The 21,649-nt window shown below is 44.9% G+C and overlaps 1 protein-coding gene across 11 annotated transcripts in view; it reads right to left on the minus strand.

The window, feature by feature from the left end:
* Positions 1–21,649, minus strand: part of IFT140 (intraflagellar transport 140) — a 250,730-nt gene that overhangs the window by 176,210 nt on the left and 52,871 nt on the right. For all 11 annotated transcript variants that reach the window (XM_038420185.2, XM_038420186.2, XM_038420187.2 and 8 more), the window contains 3 exons: positions 7,473–7,564; positions 4,509–4,615; positions 3,824–3,972 (listed from right to left, as the gene is read on the minus strand). In XM_038420185.2, coding sequence (XP_038276113.1) covers positions 3,824–3,972; positions 4,509–4,615; positions 7,473–7,564 — 348 coding nt within the window. The remainder of the gene's footprint in view (positions 1–3,823; positions 3,973–4,508; positions 4,616–7,472; positions 7,565–21,649) is intronic.

Here is a 21,649-nt window from a genome sequence, read left to right on the forward strand (position 1 = left end):
GGGAAGAAGGTCACCGCATGGAGGAACACCGGAGCACAGGTATCGGCTATCCATGCTTCCTTAGTGGACCCCAATTTAATCAACCCAGAGATCCAAGTGACGATTCAACCCTCAAGTCCAACTCTTTCAATTTGCCTACAGCCAAGTTGCCTGTCAAGTACAAGGACTGGTCAGGAACGTGGACTTTTGCTGTCTATGATGATTATCCCATCCCCATGCTGTTGGGGGAAGATTTGGCCAATCATGTGAAGTCAGCCAAGAGGGTGGGAATGGTCACCCGCAGCCAGACTAAACCAGCCGTCACACCTAGTGCTGTTCTGGAAACTTCTACAAGGACCCAGTCAGAGGTGATGGACCTGGATCCCCGGCCAATGTCTGCAACAGCAGTAGTGGATCCAGTCCCAGAGACCCAGACAGAGCCAGTCCCAGAACCGGAACCGGCAGAACAACCAGCACCAGACCCATTGCCAGCACTGAATCCAGTACTTGCAACCCCAGCACCAGAGGGCCCCACTGAACCTGAACTGGCAGCAGCCGATAACCCTACACAAGAAGCTCAGCCGGAACCTGAACCCCAATATAGTGCACCAGCGGAGAGTGGTTCACAGTCAACGGAAATAGCCCCAACCCCTACATCGTTTCCAGAAGTACCAAGTATAGGTCCACAATCCAACGAGGAACTGATGTCTCCAGCATCAAGGGAACAGTTCCAGGCTGAACAGGAAGTAGATGAAAGCCTCCAGAGAGCCTGGACGGCGGCACGGAGCAACCCACCGCCTCTCAGCTCTTCTAATCGATCCAGGTTTGTTGTAGAAAGAGGACTTTTATACAAGGAAACTTTCTGGTGGACACCAGGAAGACTGGCATCCTCAGAGACAGTTGGTAGTTCCAACTAAGTACCGGGTCAAGCTCTTGAGCTTAACCCACGATCATCCTAGTGGCCATGCTGGGGTGAACAGGACGAAAGACCGGTTGGGGAGGTCATTCCACTGGGAGGGAATGGGCAAGGATATTTCTACCTATGTCCGCTCTTGTGAAATATGCCAAAAAGTGGGAAAACCCCAAGACCAGGTCAAAGCCCCTCTCCAGCCACTCCCCATCATTGAAGTTCCATTTCAGCGATTAGCTGTGGATATTCTGGATATCCGAAAAAGACACCCAGAGGAAAGCAGTACATACTGACTTGCATGGATTTTGCCACCCGATGGCCAGGAGATATGTTTTTGCGTGGACTACCATAAGCTAAATGCTGTAACTCGCCCAGAGTTACAATGCCACGCACAGATGAACTATTAGAGAAACTGAGACGGGCCCAGTTCATCTCTACCTTGGACTTAACCAAAGGATACTGGCACGTACTGCTAGATGAATCCGCCAAGGAAAGGTCAGCCTTCACCACATATGTCGGGCTGTATGAATTTAATGTACTCCCTTTCGGACTGCAGAATGCACTCGCCACCTTCCAAAGACTTGTAGATGGTCTCCTAGCAGGATTAGGAGAATATGCAGTCGCCTACCTTGACGATGTGGCCATATTTTCGGATTCCTGGGCAGAACACCTGGAACATCTACAAAAAGTCTTTGAGTGCATAAGGGAGGCAGGACTGACTTAAGGCTGAGAAGTGTCAAATAGGCCTAAACAGAGTGACTTACCTTGGACACCAGGAGGGTCAAGGAACTATCAACCCTCTACAGGCCAAAGTGGATGCTATCCAAAAGTGGCCTGTCCCAAAGTCCAAGAAACAGGTTCAATCCTTCTTAGGCTTGGTCAGTTATTACAGACAGTTTGTACCGCAATTCAGGCAGATCGCCGCCCCACTGACAGACTTAACCAAAAAGAAACAGCCAAATGCCGTTCAGTGGACCGAAGAGTTTGAGAAGGCCTTTAACCAACTTAAAGCGACACTCATGTCTGAGCCTGTACTAAGGGCCCCAGACTTTTTGACAAACCGTTCCTAGTACCCACAGATGCGTCCGAGTGTGGTGTGGGAGCAGTTTTAATGCAGGAAGGACCGGAACAAGAATTCCACCCTGTAGTGTTTCTCAGCAAAAAACTGTCTGAGAGGGAAAGCAACTGGTCAGTCAGTGAAAAAGAATGTTAAACCATTGTCTACACTCTGGAAAAGCTACGCCCATATGTTTGGGGACGGCGTTTCCACCTGCAAACCAACCATGCTGTGCTACAGTGGCTTCATACCGCCACGGGAAATAACAAAACTTATTCGGTGGAGTTTAGCTCTCCAAGATTTTGATTTCGACATCCAACACATCTCAGGAGCTTCTAACAAAGTGGCTGATGCACTATCCTGTGAAAGTTTCCCAGAATCAACTGGCTAAAATCATCCTTGAGATGTGGAAAATATTGTTAGTCTTTATATACTTGGTAGTATATTTAGAGGTGCATGTGTCTTATTAACTCTGTTTTTTCCTAGAGCTCCAGGCACATGCCTAACTGCTCTCAAGAGAGTGTTACCCTAGAAGCATCCCAACCCTGTCAAGTACTGGAGGAGAACTGGAGGAGAAAAACAAACAAGTGAGGAATATCCAGCAGAATACTTTGCTTTTTTTTGAAAAATTTATTTAACCCAGAGTACATCCACATCTGAAAATTTACCAAATTAGCTGTTCTAAAATCATTTTTCCAGAATAGTTATTTTGATATAAATGCCCATGTGGACATTCTCATTCTGGAATAAGAATGTCCATACAGGATTTTATACAGAAATAACAATTCTGTAATAACAATTTTGGCAAATATGCAAGTGTATGTTCCAACATGTGTTTTAGAATGAAGTAATTTCAAGGCATTGCAATATGACAAATTATAAACATTAGGAGGAAAATCTCTGAAAATATCTGGAGTCCTCGTTTGAGTTCTTTGTCTCCAATTTGGAGGGGAAGGATGGGTCTGTGGTCAAATCACACACCTGGGAGTCTAAATCCCAAATTCTAATCCTAGCTCTGTCTCTGATGTACTGTGTGACCTTGGGCATGTAACCTATCCCCAGATTTTTAAGAGGTGTTTAGGTATTGTGGTACTCAGCTAACTGATTTAGGAATCTAACGCATTTTCAAAAGGGATCTAGGCACTTAGGAGCCAAAATCCCACTGACAGTCTGAGATTAAGCCTCCTAAATACCTAGATCCATTTGTAAAATGACATTAAGCCCTGGTCTACACTAGGGGGCGGGAGTTGATGTAAGGTACACAACTTCAGCTATGAGAATAGCGTAGCTGAAGTCGACGTACCTACATTACGTACGGTCAACGTACCATAACCTAGAAGTTACCGCAGCAACTTCATGGCGGTGAGTCGACTGCTGCCGCTCCCCCGTCAACTCCGCTTGCGCCTCTCGCGGATCGATTTATCGCGTCTAGACTAGACGCGATAAATTGACCCCCGATATATCGATTGCTACCTGCCAATCCGGCGGGTAGTGTAGACCTACCCTTAGGCTCCTAAACAAGTTAGGCATTTCAACACTGAACACAGCAATGCCAAATTACCTTTAAAAATCTGGGGCTTTAGTCTCTGCCAGTTTACACACCTTTTATAAAAGAGGATAATATTTACCTACTTCACAAAAAGACACATTAACTTATTATTTGTAAAGTGCTGTAAGAGCCTCAGATAGAAAGTGTCAAAGAAATGCAAAGTATTATATTTAGGCCACTTTGTCTGACACTCTTCTCTTCCCATTTCTAGTATTTGGAAACCAGAGGATGCAGGGAATATGCAGAGTATTAGAAAGATTTACTAACACCTTCCTCTGACAGCAAACAATCCTAAAGGGGAAAGAGATCAACTCAACCCCACATTTACCTTTATCTGAGTGATATTTCCCTCCAGCTCTGTAGGGGTCTGAAGCTTCCATCTGTCCTTTCCCTCCAACGCCCATGTGCTCTGATTGGACACTGATGCTTTCCTCCACATAGCTATTCTCCCTTTATTGGTACCAGCTGCTAGGAGACCTGCCATTAATAAAGTTGTTCTATATTTCAAATCAAGTTCAGAAAAAACAACAAACATTAAATGAGGTAAAAAATAACCAAAGTCTGGTTTTATTTGTAATCCAACAGTCAGAGTTGTGCTCATGAAAATAAAAAACTTGCAACACTATAGACAGGCAGTATGCAGGCATCCCCATACAGTTCTGCCAATGTCTCTCCATATTGACTAGATACCAACAATCCAGTCCTGAATCTCCCTTGAGGAGAAACTGCAAGAAATATCACATGGCTGTAAGTGGGTTAAGATCCCTCTGTGCTTCAAGATGGAACCGTGCTTTAACTGTGTCAGGACAGAACCTTAGTTTAAACAGCTAAACATTTGTGTTCGCAGAGTAGATAAAGTCCCCACAGCAGATTTGTTACTATTGAAAAGTATTCTGCTGGACACAGTAATATGAAAACTATAACTACACTAAAATTGCTACAGAGCACCGAAGACAGACATTTCACAACAAGGTTTATGAGCTAAGGATCACAGTTCTCATAGGGTTTCTTACCTTTAACAGTGCAGTAAGAGACAGAGTTTACACATTCCCCTGCTTCAAAGCCAAGCTGCACATCTAGAAAGAGCACATAATTCTCACTCCGCTCTAAATCCCAAAACCTAAGTGCACAGAAAACAAGGGGCTTTTAAAAAGTGATAGTCTTCCAGATGTTTGATTGAAGAGATTCAATAGGATACATTGCAGGGCAGACATTTTCTATTACTGGAATGCCCAAATCATTTCATTTTAAAATGAAACTGCCAGCAGCTGTCTGGCAGTGGTCACCAACCAGTAGATCGTGATCAACTGGTTGACCGTGGTGCCTCTGACAGTAGATCTGTCTCAGTCTAGGGCTGCCAACCCTCCTGCAGCCAAATCGGGAGATCGGCCTCTAAATCCAGCAGCAGAGCAGGGCTAAGGCAGGCTCCCTGCCTGCCCTGGCCCCGCGCTGCTCTTGAAAACAGCCGACATGTTGCTATGTCCCCTGGGTGAGGGGTCAGGGGGTCTCCACACGCTGCCCTCGCCTTCAGGCACCAGCACCACTGCTCCCATTGGCCCGAAATAGGGAACTGTGGCCAATGGGAGTTGCAGGAGTGGTGCCTGCGGACGGGGGCAGCACGCAGCGCCACGTGCCCCTCCCACCCCAGGAGCCACTGCCAGACATACTGGCTGCTTCCAGGAGCAGCGCAGGGCCAAGGCAGGCAAGGAGACTGACTTAGCCCCACTGCACCGCCACCCGGGAGCCGCCTGAGGTAAGCGGTGCCCGTCTGGAGCCCACACCCTGAACACCTCCTGCACCTCAACCCGCAGCCCTAGCCCCCTCCCAGAGCCTGCATCCTGCGCCCCAACCTCCTGCCCCAGTCCTGAGCCCCCTGCTGCACCCAAACTCCCTGCCCCAGGCTCAGCCCAGAGCACCTCCCACACTCCAAACCCCTCTGCCCCCACCCAGAGCCTGCACCCCCTCCCACACCCCAACCCGCTGTCCCAGCCCAATGAAAGTGAGTGAGGGTGGAAGAGAGCGAACGACGGAGGGAGGGGGGCTGGAGTTAGCAAGATGGGGCCTCAGAGAAGGGCTTAGGGGGCAGGGGGCGAGGCACGGGTGTTTGGGTTTGTGTGATTACTGTTATTTCTACATTTCTACATTTTCTTTGAGGTAGATCCTGGGTTACACTTAAATTCAAAAAGTGATCTTTGCTTTAAAAGGTTGGAGACCAACTAGTATCTGGAATGTGCAAAAGCCACTTACTAACTTTCACTCACTTTTTAAACTTATCTCCTTGCAATCTTACTTTTTCCTTTAACTTATTATTTACTCTGTTTTCTGATATCATGTATGAAAAAAAATTTGGAAACAAACGGCCTCATTTATACAGAGGGGCTTGGATATCCCTTTACTTCCCATCTCATGGTTCTCCATCTTTTTTAAAATGCTCCCTATTACCATTAACTGCTACCAACCCTTTGAATTCAAGGGGGATTTTCTGGAACAAAGCACTGAAGCCAAATGCCTTCCCTGCCAATTAGAAAATGGTGCTGGATCTTTACTACCACTCTCCCAAAATTAACCAGGTGACTGGCTGATCATACTAGCAAGCCTATGTTCAAGAAAAGTGTACCTCTTATGCTGCTGAACATACATGCTCCATCTTGGCATTCCATTGATATTAATGAAATGCAAATATAAAGAAGTAATACAGATGTTAAAGGATGACCCAGTTGCAATGAGGTTAAAAATCCAAAAGGAAAGAGAACATATTCTTAAAATACAAAGAAATAAAAGCACACAGAATATTTCAACACAGTAGTAAAGCAGCTGCCCCACTCCTGGAGAACAGGGGTTAAAAGCAGCCAAACTAGGCTGATTGGGGAAGCAGCCACAGCTGTGGACAGCTCAATTAGGGCCCAGCTGGCCCTAATAAGAGGGCTGGGGCCCAGGAGCTTAAGGAGTCTTACTCTAGCACTGGAGTGGGAAGGGCTAGCTGGCTGGGAGCAAGGTACCTGAAGTGGAGCAGTGCTGGGGAAGGGTAAAGGGAGCTGGAGAGCTCCAGCCTGGTAAATCCCCAGGCTGCAGGCCTTGGTGAAGGCCTACAAAGGTACTGGGGCTGCAGAAGGGCAGCCTAGGAATAGGCAGTGTCAGCTGGTCCTAACCCCTTGCCAGTCATGAGTGGCCATTACAGACTGCAGTCTGCCTCAGTGAGTGGGGGCTAAATGATGACTGGCTGTAGCCACTGAGGCAAGGTGGGCTTAGAGGGTTGGGGGTTCCTCTGGGAGAGAGACTCAGAGTGGGGTACTGCTGGAGCAGAATCCTGAGGTACATGGGCATTGGGGTCCAGGAGGGACATGGGGGCCTGAGGCAGGTGAGACACCAGCCAGCAGAGGGCACTCTGGAGCTGGAGTTGAGCTAATTCCTAAGACCAGCAGGAGGCGCAGTGCCGGTGAGTCTCCACTTCGCTACACCCTGTTTCAAAGAATAGAGTATAAGCATCACAGCACTTCTCCTGTTATCCTAGACAGAAAGAGAGAATTCCTGACAAGAGGGCACAAGAGTCCATTTTTCCCACTGTTGATGTGAATGCTGCCATAAGAATCAGCCATCAGGTTGGGAAGAACAACTAAGTGGCCATCCTCTCCCTGCACAAAATCAAAGGACTCTACTTTTCCAGAGAAAAACAGAAAAAGGCAAAGTGAAGCCTGGAGTTTGAGAGAAAAGAGGTCAGATGATATCAGAAATATGGATCCCATGGGAGAAAGGAAAGCATGTGAATACTTTTAGGGATTCAACGATATTAAACAGGCTTCAGCTCATTATTTTGAAGAACGAGAAACAATGAGTAACAAACAGAAAATATGAATTTTCTAACTTAGATGAATAATATGAAAGCAAAGGCACTCTAGAGTTAGCTGAATCTTTGGTCCACCACTGAACAAGATTCTTCCAGCTGGCAAGACTCTTGTGTCTCAAAGTCAAATTCTTACCTGAGGACTGTTTCACCTATTGCTGTAACAAGGAGGCTACGGTCGATTAAAATAATGTCCGCAGAGTGGCCTATCTTTCCACTCAACTTCACCTGTTAACAAAAACAAAATAAAACAAAACCCCATTAGTTAGAAGGGACATAATTGAAAAACATCACGTGTGGGCACTGCAAACCTGGGCTGTAAAGCAGGAACACAGGAATTACCATACTGGACCATGGCCATAGACCATCAAGTCCAGTGTCCTGTCTCCAACAGTAGCCAGCACCAGATGCTTCAGAGAAAGATAAAAGAAATCTTGCATTAGGCAGATATAGGATAATCTTCCCCTTAAAGTAGATATACTCCTTATTCCTAACAGTTAAAGAGTGGTTTAAATTCTAAAAGCACAAGATTTAATATCTAATCCAAAATTTGTTAGGATTAACTATTATATATTCTAGTTAGATACAAATATCCAATCCCTTTTCTGAATCTTGCTAATTCTTTTTTAAAATAGCTTTTTAAAACCTATAGTCTCTAATGGTTCAATCCACTGCAACAATGTGCATTAGTTTCCATTGAAGAGCAACTTTAGGGTCATTATTGTGGCAGTGATGTAGGATATAAAAACCAGGGTTATTTCTCCAAGAGCATTTATTTCTGCATAAGACCAGGCTTGCTAAACATGTGCTGTGATGTGATAAACAGTACCTGCTACAGGTATTCACGATACAGAATCATTTGCGACAAAGACCCCAAAATCATCTCTTATCGAGTAAGAACAGATAGTACTAATACTCTCACCACAAGCCTTATTAAAACAGACTATCGTACATTTTAATGGTTCTAGTTTTGTAATATTCAGAGCAGTTATGTCACAACAATTCTACTATAGCTGCTGCAGAATTAATGGTGTAATGCAGAAAACAAAGGGTTGTCTATTATTGTGACGGGTTTCCCCCAGGGTGCAGCCTGAGACCATGGGACCACTGTGGCCCCTGAACTTTCTCCAGCCTGGCTGTCTCTCACAATGCCCTCCAGGTGCTGTTATCACTCAGCATAACGACATGTGGAGACCTCACACCCTGCTAGATTGCATAAATGCTCACAGAGCCATTCTTGAATCACACAGAGCCAAATCCTCCCAGCACTCAGGAATATACCATCTAATTTATTAATTGGTTCACCACGTCATCAATAGAAAGTGGACATACACCAGCCTTTGATACCTGAGCAATTTACCATTCACTTCAGGCAAACTCACTGGGAAAGATAAACAGTTCAACAGATATATTGAGTATAAAAGATAGATTTTATGTGATAGACAAAAAGTCAGAATCAGTTACCAAAAGAAATAAAATATAAGCATACAGTCTAAACTCTCAACCCTATCAGACTGAGCAACATCTGGATTAAGCAGTTTTTCTCACCCCACTGGATATTGCAGTCCTTAATATACAGGTTTTTTCCTCTGTTGGACTCTTATTTTCTTCTCAGTGTCTTAGTTGCTTGCAGTGTAGGTGGGTAAAGGAGAAAAGCCTCATATGTGTCCACTCTGACTATTTTATGCCCTCAGTCCATGTGCTTGAAAAACACAAGTCTGGGGGCACTGCTGAGTCTCAAATCAAGGTTGAGCAATTCTCCTGATGTGGCCTCATGCAGATGAGTCATTGAATTGTAGCTTCCTTGCTGGACAATAGCTGTTCATGGGTTGTTTGATACCCCGACTAGGCATTGGTTACCGTCGTTGCTGTTGCCTCTGGGGAGCTAATATCTGGCTGATTCCCCAAATTACAGCATGTTTTAGTGACCATCATACAAAACAATTCTCATAACTTCATATGCATTAATGATACACATATATGGATAGAGAAATGTCTTTCAGCAGATCATAACCTTTCCCCGATACCTTACAAGGCATGCTTTATATGTAAGCTCATTTTCATATAATCCTGATGACTATGGTGGTTATAGTACACTCCCCTAAGGTATAGAATGTCACACCTTCCCCCTTAGTTTACTGCAAGAGAGATAGTCACTGACTAGCTCAAAGGCAGTTTGTGTTATACTTCTCTTGGCATCCAGCCATCAAGGCCATGAGGCAGTGTGCCTCAGTTTCCCTTTCACACACACAGCAAACCAGGTTTGTTATGGTTTCTCTGCTGAGATAAGCTTTAAATCTGTTTACATGTATGAACTGAGAACTAGCATTACCATAAGGTTTAATATCAGTGTCAAAATTCTTATCCTCAAAACTGTACATTAATACCAAAAATTTTATCACAGATGTGCATTTACAAGTATCTTTGATACCACGTCCTCTATTCAGATAGTCTGGTTTGAGGTTGGTTTGTTCATTACCCACGGTGTCCTTTGACTCTCTCCCATGTAATCGGTCACTGGCATTTCTTTCCCTCCAGTGTTCCCCTCTTATTTTAATTATGTTTCTGGAATTTTGGTACCTCAGGGTCTGGCAAGATAAGAGTTTAGGGGGATCCTGCATATTGACTGGCCCCTTCAGGGAGTTGTCTCCCAACCATAGGATTGTACATATACAAAAAATCCAGCTCTCTTTTTAGGGTTACGCTGTGTTTCCCACTCCCAGCACTGAGTCCTTCTCTGCCCCCTAGAGGGCTGTGCTCTGTACCCTCTGGGCGAGGTGTGTTTACTCTATCAAATGCACCTTTTCCCAGCAGCTTTCCCATAACTGTTCTCTGTGTCTCACCAGCCTGGGGAAAACAACCCTCTCTCTGCCCGTTGGGTCATTTGTATTCTCACAAACCACCACCTGGCATTTTCTTGTCTCAACTCCTCTGTTATCAGAGGTGTTCGAGCTGCATCTTGATGTAAAGAGAGACAGTTACTTTTCAAAAACGTAACAGAAATAGCACCCTCAAAAACTGGGACTCTCCACCTCCTCTTTCTCTGTCCCTGAGAAGTCAGCTGTGTGACTGCTCCCCTCCAGAAGGTCAGTCACACAGTTCTTTCTTAAAAACGGAGTCACAGGCTGGGTGCCTGGGTGCACAGATGCTGACTCAGCCATTCAGTCCTGGGCATCCCCTCCTAAGTGACGAGTGTGGAGATATTCCTGTACTCCCACTATTCCTTTCCCAGTTTCCTCCCATGGGCCCCGTTCTAAGACACGTTTCTCTGTGCTCCTTAGGAAGGGGCATGTCCCTTGTTCAGCTGCAAAACTCAGCCAGCTAACAACTGGGATAGTTTCTTTAATCACAGAATCCTAGAATATCAGGGTTGGAAGGGACTTCAGGAGTTCATCTAGTTCAACCCCCTGCTCAAAGCAGGACCAATCCCCAAATAAATCATCCCAGCCAGAGCTTTGTCAAGCCTCAACTTAAAAACCTATAAGGAAGGAGATTCCACTACCTCTCTAAGTAACCCAGTCCAGTGCTTCACCACCGCCTAGTGAAAGTTTTTTCCAATATCCAACCTAAACCTCCCCCACTGCGATTTGAGACCATTACTCCTTGTCCTGTCAACTGCTACCACTGAGAACAGTCTAGATCACAGAATATCAGGGTTGGAAGGGACCTCAGGAGATCATCTAGTCCAACCCCCTGCTCAAAGCAGGACCACTCTCCAATTTTTGCCCCAGATCCCTAAATGGCCCCCTCAAAGATTGATCTCACAACCCTTAGCAGGCCTGTCAAGGTTCCTGCCCCACTCTGAACGCTAGGGTACAGATGTGGGGACCTGCATGAAACCTCCTAAGCTTACTTTTACCAGCTTAGGTTAAAACTTCCCCAAGGTACAAACTATTTTACCTTTTGCCCTTGGACTTTCGCTGCCACCACCAAACATGTAACACCGGTTATTGGGAAAGAGTTTGTTTGGAAACATCTTTCCTCTCAAAATCCTCCCAAATCTTAACCCCCCTTTCCTGCAGAAGATTTGATAAAACTCCTCAGCAATTTGCATAGGTAAACAAAGACCCAAACCCTTGGATCTTAAGAACAATGAAAAAGCATTCCGTTTCTTAAAAGAAGAATTTTAATAGAAGTAAAAGTAAAAAGAACCACCTCTGTAAAATCAGGATGGTAAATACCTTACAGGGTAATTAGATTCAAAACATAAAGAATTCCTCTAGGCAAAACCTTAAGTTACAAAAAGACACAAAAACAAGAATATCCATTGCATTTAGCACAGCTTATTTTTTCAGCCATTTAAAGAAAACAGAATCTAACACATATCTAACTAGATTACTTACTAAGTTCTAAGACTCCATTCCTGTTCTGTCCCCGGCAAAAGCATCACACAGACAGACCCAGACCCTTTGTTTCTCCCCCGCTCCAGCTTTGAAAGTATCTTGTCTCCTCATTGGTCATTGTGGTCAGGTGCCAGCGAGGTTATCCTAGCTTCTTAACCCTTTACAGGTGAAAGGGTTTTTTCTCTGGCCAGGAGGGATTTTAAAGGTGTTTACCCTTCCCTTTATATTTATGACAAGGCCAATGCTCAAACCACTGAGCTATTCCCCTCCCCCCCAATCCTCTTTGGAACCCCCTTTCAGGTAGTTGAAAACAGCTATCAAATCCCCGCCCTCATTCTTCTCTTCCACAGACAAAACAATCCCAGTTCCCTTATCCTCTCCTCATAAGTCATGTGTTCCAGTCCCCTAATAATTTTTGTTGCCCTCTGCTGGACGTTTTCCAATTTTTCCACATCCTTCTTGTAGTGTGGGGCCCAAAACTGGACACAGAACTCCAGATGAGGCCTCACCAATGTCAAATAGAGGGGAATGATCATGTCCCTCGATCTGCTAGCAATGCTCCTACTTATGCAGCCCAAAATGTCGTTAGCCTTCTTGGCAACAAGGGCACACAGTTGACTCATACCCAGCTTCCTGTCCACTGTAACCCTTTGGTCCTTTTCTGCAGAACTGCTGCCTAGCCTCTCTGTCCCTAGTCTGTAGCAGTACATGGGATTCTTCCCTCCTAAGTGCAGGACTCTGCACTTGTCCTTGTTGAACCTCATCAGATTTCTTTTGGCCCAATCCTCTAATTTCTCTAGGTCCCTCTCTATCCTATCCCTACCCTCCAGCGTATCCTACCACTCTTCCCAGTTTAGTGTCATCTGCAAACTTGCTGAGGATAAAATCCACGCCATCCTCCAGATCATTAATGAAGATATTGAACAAAACCGGCCCCAGGACCGACCCTTGGGCACTCCGTTTTATCCCAGGTGCCAACTAAATATGGAGCCATTGATCACTACCTGCTGAGCCCGATGATCTAGCAAGCTTTCTATCCACCTTATAGTCCATTCATCCAGCCCACACTTCTTTAACTTGCTGGCAAGAATACTGTGGGAGACTGTATCAAAAGATTTGCTAAAGTCAAGGAATAACACATCCACTGCTTTCCCCTCATCCACAGAGCCAGTTATCTCATCATAGAAGGCATTTAGGTTAGTCAGTCATGTATCACTTGCCCTTGGTGAATCCATGCTGACTGTTCCTGATCACTTTCCTCTCCTCTAAGTGCTTCAGAATTGATTCCTTGAGGATCTGCTTCATGATTTGTCCAGGGACTGAGGTGGGGCTGACTGGCCTGTAGTTCCCCAGATCCTCCTCCTCCTCTTTTTTAAAGATGGCCACTACATTAGCCTTTTCCCATTTATCCGGGACCTCCCCCGATCGCCATGAGTTTTCAAAGATAATAGCCAATGGCTCTACAATCACATCCACCAACTCTTTTAGCACCCTCGGATGCAGCGCATCCAGCCCCATGGACTTGTGCTTGTCCAGCATTTCTAAATAGTCCTGAACCACTTCTTTCTCCACAGAGGGCTGGTCACCTCCTCCCCAAACTGTGCTGCCCAGTACAGTAGTCTGGGAGCTCACCTTGTTCATGAAGACAGAGGCAAAAAAAAAAAAAAAAAAAAAAAAAAAAAAAGCATTGAGTACTTCAGCTTTTTCTACATCCTCTGTCACTAGGCTGCCTCCCCCATTCAGTAAGGGGCCCATACATTCCTTGACCACCTTCTTGTTGCTAACATACCTGAAGAAACCCTTCTTGTTACTCTTAACATCCCTGGCTAGCTGCAACTCCAGGTGTGATTTGGCCTTCCTGATTTCACTGCTGTATGCCTGAGCAATATTTTTATACTCCTTCCTGGTCATTTGTCCCATCTTCCACTTCTTGTAAGCTTCTTTTTCGTGTTTAAGCTCAGCAAGGATTTCAATGTTAAGCCAAGGTGGTCTCCTGCCATATTTACTAGTCTTTCTACACATTGGGATGGTTTGTCCCTGTAACCTCAATAAGGATTCTTTAAAATATAGCCATTCTCCTGGACTCGTTTCCCCCTCATGTTATTCTCCCAGGGGATCCTGCCCATCGGTTCCTTGAGGGATTAAACGTCTGTTTTTCTGAAGTCCAGGGTCCATATTCTGCTGCTCTCCTTTCTTCCTTTTGTCAGGATCCTGAACTTGACCATCTCATGGTCACTGCCTCCCAGGTCCCCATCCACTTTTGCTTCCCCTACTAATTCTTCCCTGTTTGTGAGCAGCAGGTCAAGAAGAGCTCTGCCCCTAATTGGTTCCTCCAGCAACTTCCTTGCACCAGGAAGCTGTCCCCAGCATTCTCCAAAAACTTCCTGGATTGTCTGTGCAATCACTGATAACCCCTCTCCTGCTCCTCTTCCTGCTCCTCAGGGCATATTGCCTTCTGCTTGAAAGGAGCTAGTCTCAGCCCCTCCCAGACTTTGATGCAATCTGCTTCCCCGTGTGACAGAGTCACAGGAATCCTCACCTACCTCAGTGGTTTCTGAGATTCCCTCCCACTTTTCTAGACTCCCCTCTGGGATACATTTCCCTATGCTCCCTAGAGCAGGGTTTGTCTCTGGTTTAGCTGCAACTTGCTGGCAGCTAATAACTGGACAATTCTCTCCCTGGCAGGCACTACATGCCCCTCCCTTCCTGAGACGGTGTTGCCTCCAGCTGTAGTGTAGGAGTTGGTCTCAACCACTCTCCCAATTGGAAGCATGTGGCTTCCCCCTGCTGCAGAAGAATCAAGGAGACTCTCCCATTCTCTCAGCAGTTCCTGAAAGAATGTTACCCTTTCCCTTGAGGGTCCCAGCATAAAACTCTCTCCTGCTGCAAGCAAATACTTTAACCTGAGCTACACGGAAGAAATCATTACCAAGAAGCAGGTCAACTAGGAGGTGTTCTATTACCTCCACAGTCAAAACACTTTCCAAACCTTCCCAAATCACATGGATTTTAGCTAGTGGTATGAGGAATCTGCTTTTGCCCACCCCCCACAATCTCTGCCATTTGGCTACATAACATACTGACCTTTGGGACCACACTCTGCTTAACCAGAGAGATCTGAGCCCCTATATCCCTCTGCCCCACGCATTCCCTACCATTAATTTGGACAACCTTAACATGCTCCATGTCTAGTTCTGCAGAGGCTAATCTCACAAAACCAACATGATAGGTTTTGACCGCCGGGGGGTTTCTGTGTTGAGGACAGAACTAACATGAGCTGTTGGTTGCCTGCTTCCTCCTAACACAAAAGATATTTATTCCTCAGGCGATCAGTGGAATTACACTGATAGCATCTTTTAGATTCTTCTTTAATTCTTCTTTACAGGAGATTTGAATGAAGGTTAGAGGAATGGTTTTGGGGAGGTGACTAACCAACCTCCCAGCTACCCTCCCTCTTGCTAGGAATAAATTGGGGTCTTACCTTCCAACCAGCTTTAAAGACCTCTTTCAATGGTTTGTTTTCAATAGATGTCTGAGTCTGTTCGAAGGCAGCAGCAAGAGATGCCATCTCATCCACAGACTTTACATCTTTGTCCCATAGGCACTGCATTACATCAGTCTTACACATGCCTAGGAAAGGCTTTTGAGCCACAAGGTCAAACATTCCCTCAAAACTTGTAACACTTTTACCCCTCACCCATTTTCCCATCAAATCTTTCATTCTGTTCACATATTCCCCATTACTCATACCAATATTCCTCTTAAGAGCCCTAAATTTAACTAAAAAGAAAAGGAGTACTTGTGGCACCTTAAAGACTAACAAATTTATTAGAGCATACGCTTTCGTGAGCTACAGCTGGGTAATCTGAAACCTTTGCAAAACAATGTTTTTAAATTTACAATAATCTAAAGCATCCTCGATGGGCATTTCATTTAATACACTTAAAGCTTTACCAATTAATTTTGCAATCAGGGTAGGAACTCTCTTGGCATCAGGGCTTTCAAAGGTAGTTAGATATTCAACAATATCATCTGTCTCTTTGCACACAGGACATAAATGTCCAAATTGCGGATTTTTGGAGTGATGGGAATCACTGGGTCCTACTTCTGCTTCTCTAGCAGGTCCAGTTGGTGTTTTTGCTCTCTCTTTCTTTCTTTTTCCTCCCACTCTCTCTCTCTTTCTTCCCATTTCTCCTTCATCTCCAGTTCTTTCCATTGCAATAATCCCTGGTGGTCCCTCCCTTTTTCTGCAGCCCGCAGTCTAAAAAGCTCCAACTTTGCAATGGCTTCACTACTTTCAGTCATTTTCCTGCTTTTCTGTTCCTACTTCCCTTTCCGAAAATAAACAAACAGAAAATAACAAACCAGTAGCCTCCTCCTGACTGTCCTTAGCCACCACACTTAAAATCTTTACACCAGTGTATGAAGTGCAAATCTTGCTCAGTACAAAATGCTGAGTATTTCACCCTGCTCGCTGCACCACTGTGACGGGATCCCCCTGGTGTGTAGCCTGTGACTGTGGATCCGCTGTGCCCCCTGAACTCTCTCCAGCCTGAGCTGTCTCTCACAATGCCTTGCTAGTGACCAGCAGTGACAACTCCAGGTGCGGTTATCACTCAACACAACCACATATGGAGATCCCACACCCAGCTAGATTGCATGAAGTCTCCCAAAGCCATTCATGAATCACACACAGAAAGGCACTAGAGCCGAATCCCCCCCTGCTCACAGCACTGTACCTCAGAAATATACAGTCTAATTTATTAATTGGTTCACTGCTTCATCAATAGAAAGTGGATATATACTAGCCTTTGTACCCTGAGCAGATTTCCCCACACGTCATACAAGCTGACTGGTAAAGATAAACAGTTCAACAGATTTACTGACTATAAAAGATAGATTTTAAGTGATAGGCAAAAAGTCAGAGTTAGTTACCAAAAGAAATAAAATATAAGCATACAGTCTAAACTCTCAACCCTATCAGACTGAGCAACATCTGGATTAAGCAGTTTTTCTCACCCCACTGGATATTGCAGTCCTTAATATACAGGTTTTTTTCCTCTGTTGGACTCTTATTTTCTTCTCAGTGTCTTAGTTGCTTGCAGTGTAGGTGGGTGAAGGAGAAAAGCCTCCTATGTGTCCACTCTGTCTGTTTTATACCCTCAGCTCATGTGCTTGGAAAACACACATCCAGGCATGTCTGGGGACATAGCTGAGTCTCCAAGCAAGGTTGAGCAATTCCCCTGGTGTGGCCTCATGCAGATGAGTCACTGAATTGTTGTTGGAGTAAGCTCCCTAGATGAATAATCGCTGTTCATGGGTTATTTGACACCCCAATCAGGGATTAGTTACTTTCCTTGCTGTTGCCTCTGGGGAGCTAATATCTGGCTGATTAACCAACTTACAGCATGTTTTAGGGTACATCTACACTGGCAGAGTTACTGCACCACTCAGAGTGCTGAAGGGAAACCGCTGTTGTGTGTTCACACTGTAAGCTGCCTGCACAATAACATGTTCACACTTGTGACACTTGCAGCGGTATTCGAAGCTGTGCACTTGGGCGGCTATCCCACAGAGCACCTCTTCCTCTTCTGCCGCTAAGAGTTGTGGGAAGATGGAGGGGGTCCTGGGACATCCTGGGTCCTGTCCCAGTGACCCATGATGCATTGCTTCACATCACAGAAATCCCTGTGCTTCCGTCTGCATTTGGCGCTATCTTTCAACGGTTTGTGTACTGGGCGCTCTACCTCTTTCTGGCTGCAGGAATGGATCCCGAGCTGCTCACCAGTATGCTGCTTGCTCTAACCAACACATCACAAGTGGTAGTGGAGTTATTCCTTAAACAACAAAGGCAAGAGGAGTGTGACACTGATCTTGCCATGCGTGCTACCTACTACACGAGATTGCTTGTGGCATTCACGGAGGTGCTGACCACAAAGGAACACTGCTTCTGGGCTCAAGAAACAAGCACTGAGTAGTGGGATTACATTGTCAAGCACGTCTGGGATGACAAGCAGTGGCTACAGAACTTTCGGATGAGGAAAGCCACATTCATGGAACTGTGTGATGAGCTCGCCCCAGCTCTGCGGCGCAATGACATGAGAATGAGAGCTACCCTGCCATTGGAGAAGCATATGGAGATTGCACTGTGGAAGCTGGCTACTCCAGACTATTACTGATTGGTTGCTAACCAGTTCAGAGTGGGAAAGTCGACCATTGGACTCGTTTTGATGGAAGTGTGCAGGACCATTAATTGCATCCTACTCCGAAAGACCGTGACTCTGGGCAACGTGTGTGACATTGTGGATGGCTTTGCACAAATGGGCTTCCCTAATTGCAGAGGGCTGATAGATGGCACGCATATTCCAATTCTGGCACCAGACCACCTAGCCACCGAGTACATTAATTGCAAGGGGTATTTCTCAATGGTTCTCCGGGAGCTTGTGGATCCCCGTGGGTGTTTCACAGACATTAACGCAGGCTGGTCAGGAAAGGTATATGATGCATGCATCTTTCAGAACACGGGCCTATTCAGGAAGCTGCAAGCAGGGACTTCCTTCCTGCACAGAAAATCACCGTAGCAGAAGTTGAAATGCCCATTGTGATCCTGGGAGACCCTGCCTACCCCTTAATACCATGGCTTATGAAGCGATACACCGGGCAACTTGACAGCAGCAAGGGGTGGTTCAACAACATGCTGAGCAAGCGCAAAATGACTGTTGAAATCTGTCTGTAGGTATCATAATTCCTATGGGTGGAGCGCAGCTGGGACTGGACAGCCTCCTCTCCCCAAATGCCGATGAGGTCCAGCAGTTCGGCATTGCTCCAAGTGGCAGATCGCCTGGTGCATGGAGCAGGCATGGCCACCTGGAAAGATGTGCTTAGACCACTCCACGCATCACCAAGCAAACAGGAATGGGTCTTTCAAAATTCCAAAGGAATGTATGGGGTGGGGATGATGATTGGTCACCTGAGGGCAGGGCAGTAGAGTTCAAATCGATGACCAGAGAGGCAACAACAGGCATTGTAGGACACCTCCTGGAGCCCAATCACAGCACTGTAATCAATCAGGGTGTCTACACTGGCACTGCAGCACTGTACTCCCAGCACAGAAACCCGTATGCCTCTCATTGGGGTGTTTTTTTTACAGCGCTGCAACTGCGCAGTTTCTGCACACTAAGTGGCTAGGCAGTGTGTACACCTCAGGAGTTAAAATGCAGAAAACTGCTTTACTGTGCAGAAACTTGCCATTGTAGACAGGGCTTCAGTGACCACCATAAAACACAATTCTCATAACTTCATATATGATATGATATACACATATGAACAGAAAAATGTCATGATCTGCTAAAAGACACTTCCCCTAATACCTTACCAAGCATGCTTTATATGCAAAATCACGATTTATATGAAAATGTGCAATATGGGAGTTACAGTATGCTCCCACAAGGTACAGAATGTCACAATTATAAGTCTATCAGAATGAGATCCTGAACTGTTTGGGTGCTACTGTATTTGCAGTTCAAACTGAGAAACAGAGGGCAGGGGAAAAGGTACATATTACTAAAGAGGTCAGGTAGTTGCATATTTGAGATGTGGTAGACCCATATTTTAACAAAGATACAGATTATTGTTAAGTATCAACAATCTTGCCATTAGCTAAGGCTTTGTCTATACTGAGACTCTGCTCTGATTCCAGCCACTAGTGTAGCTGTACAGGTGCAACACTTGCAGTTTAGACTGGCAAGGCTTCTATTTGTACTGGTGGAGCTTCCCCTGGTGTTTCAAAGAGGAGTAAGCTCCACCACTACAAATAACAGATCTGTCTGAGTTTACTCCTGCTCGAAAGTAGGATACAGTTTACCATCTAACCATCTGCACTGAGGGGCAGGGTTGCACAAGTGCCATTATATCTGTGACTGGAATTGGGGCAAAACTCTGATGTAGACAAAGCCATAAAGCAGCAAAAAAGGTCACAAAACCAATTCTGGTTTCCACTGAAAGTCACCTTTAAATGCCTTCAGCAATGCTTAGCCAATTCCCTTTAATAGTTCCCCTTCTTTGTGCTTCCCTCTTTTGCCCCATCCTGGCCTTTTCCTCTTTTGTTCATTAGGGAGAGCCTCATACTACAGACCTCCTAACCAGGAAGAAGAGGTGGGTGAAGCTTTTTTTTTTTTTTTTTTTTTAAAACAACTAATACAATCATCCAAAGCACAGGACTTGGTGGTGATGGGGGACTTCAACTACTCAGACATCTGTTGGGAAAACAACACAGCAAGGCACAAATTATCCAAAAAGTTCTTGGAATATATTGGAGACATTTTTTTATTTCAGAAGGCGGAGAAAGATACTAGGGGAGAGGCTGTTCTAGATTGACTTTGACAAATAGGGAGGAACTGGTTGAGAATTGGAAAGTGGAAGGCAGCTTGGGTGAAAGTGATCATGAAATGAAAGAGTTCATGATTCTAAGGAATGGTAGGAGGGAGAACAGCACAATAAAGACAATGGATTTCAAGAAGGCAGACTTCAGCAAACTCAGGAAGTTGATACGTAAAATCCCATGGGAAGCAAGTCTAAGGGGAAAGACAGTTGGCAGTTTTTCAAAGAGACATTATTAAGGGCACAAGAGCAAATTATCCCACTGCATAGGAAAGATAGGAAGTATGGCAAGAGACCACCCTGGCTTAACCAGGAGATCTTCAATGATCTAAAAATCAAAAAAGAGTCCTACAAATAGTGGAAACTAGGTCAAATTACAAAGGATCAATATAACCAAATAACACAAGTATGTAGGGACAAAATCAGAAAGGCTAAGGCACAAACCAAGATCAAACCAGCTGGAGACATAAAGGGTAACAAGAAAACATTCTACAAACACATCAGAAACATGAGGAAAATCAAGGACAGGGCAGAACCATTACTCAATGAGGGGGTGGGGAAATAATAACAGAAAATGTGGAAATGGCAGAGGTCCTTAATGACTTGATTTCGGTTTTCACTGAGAAGGTTGCTGGTGATTGGACATCTAACATAATGAACGTCAGTGAAAATGAGGGAGAATCAGAGGCTAAAATAGGGAAAGAACAAGTTAAAAATTACTTAGACAAGTTAGATGTCTTCAAGTCACCAGGGCCTGATGAAATGCATCCTAGAGTACTCAAGGAGCTGACTGAGAAGATATCTGAGCCATTAGCGATTATCTTTAAAAAGTCATGGAAGACAGGAGAGATTCCAGATGACTAGAAAAGGGAAAATATACTGCCAATCTATAAAAAGGGAAATAAGGACAACCCAGGGAATTACAGACCAGTCATCTTTACTTCTGTACCTGGAAAGATAATGGAGCAAATAATTAAGCAATCAATTTGCAAACATCTAGAAGATAATGAGATAAGTGCAAAACAGTCAGCATAGATTTGTCAAGAACAAATCATGTCAAACCAACCTGATAGCTTTCTTTGACAGGGTAAGCGTTGTGGATGGGGGGGAAGTGGTAGATGTGGTATATCTTGACTTTAGTAAGGCTTTTGATACTGTCTCACATTACCTTCTCATAAACAAACTAGGGAAATGCAACCTCGATGGAGCTGCTACAAGGTGGGTGCATAACTGGCTGGAAAACCATTCCCGGAGAGTAGCTATCAGTGGTTCACAGTCATGCCGGAAGGGCATATCAAGTGAGGTCCCGCAGGGATCAATTCTGAGTCCAGTTCTGTTCAATATCTTCATCAATGATTTAGATAATGGCATAGAGAGTACACTTATAAAGTCTGCAGATGATACCAAGCTGGGAGGGTTGCTAGTGCTTTGGAGGATAGGATTAAAATTCAGAATGATCTGGACAAACTGGAGAATTCAAGTAAATAGGATGAAATTCAATAGGGACAAATGCAAAGTACTACATTTAGGAAGGAACAGTTGCACACATACAAAATGGGAAATGACTGCCTAGGAAGGAGTACTGCAGAAA

The sequence above is a fragment of the Dermochelys coriacea genome, chromosome 10 (genome assembly GCF_009764565.3).
Source record: "Dermochelys coriacea isolate rDerCor1 chromosome 10, rDerCor1.pri.v4, whole genome shotgun sequence".
Taxonomy (NCBI): domain Eukaryota; kingdom Metazoa; phylum Chordata; order Testudines; family Dermochelyidae; genus Dermochelys; species Dermochelys coriacea.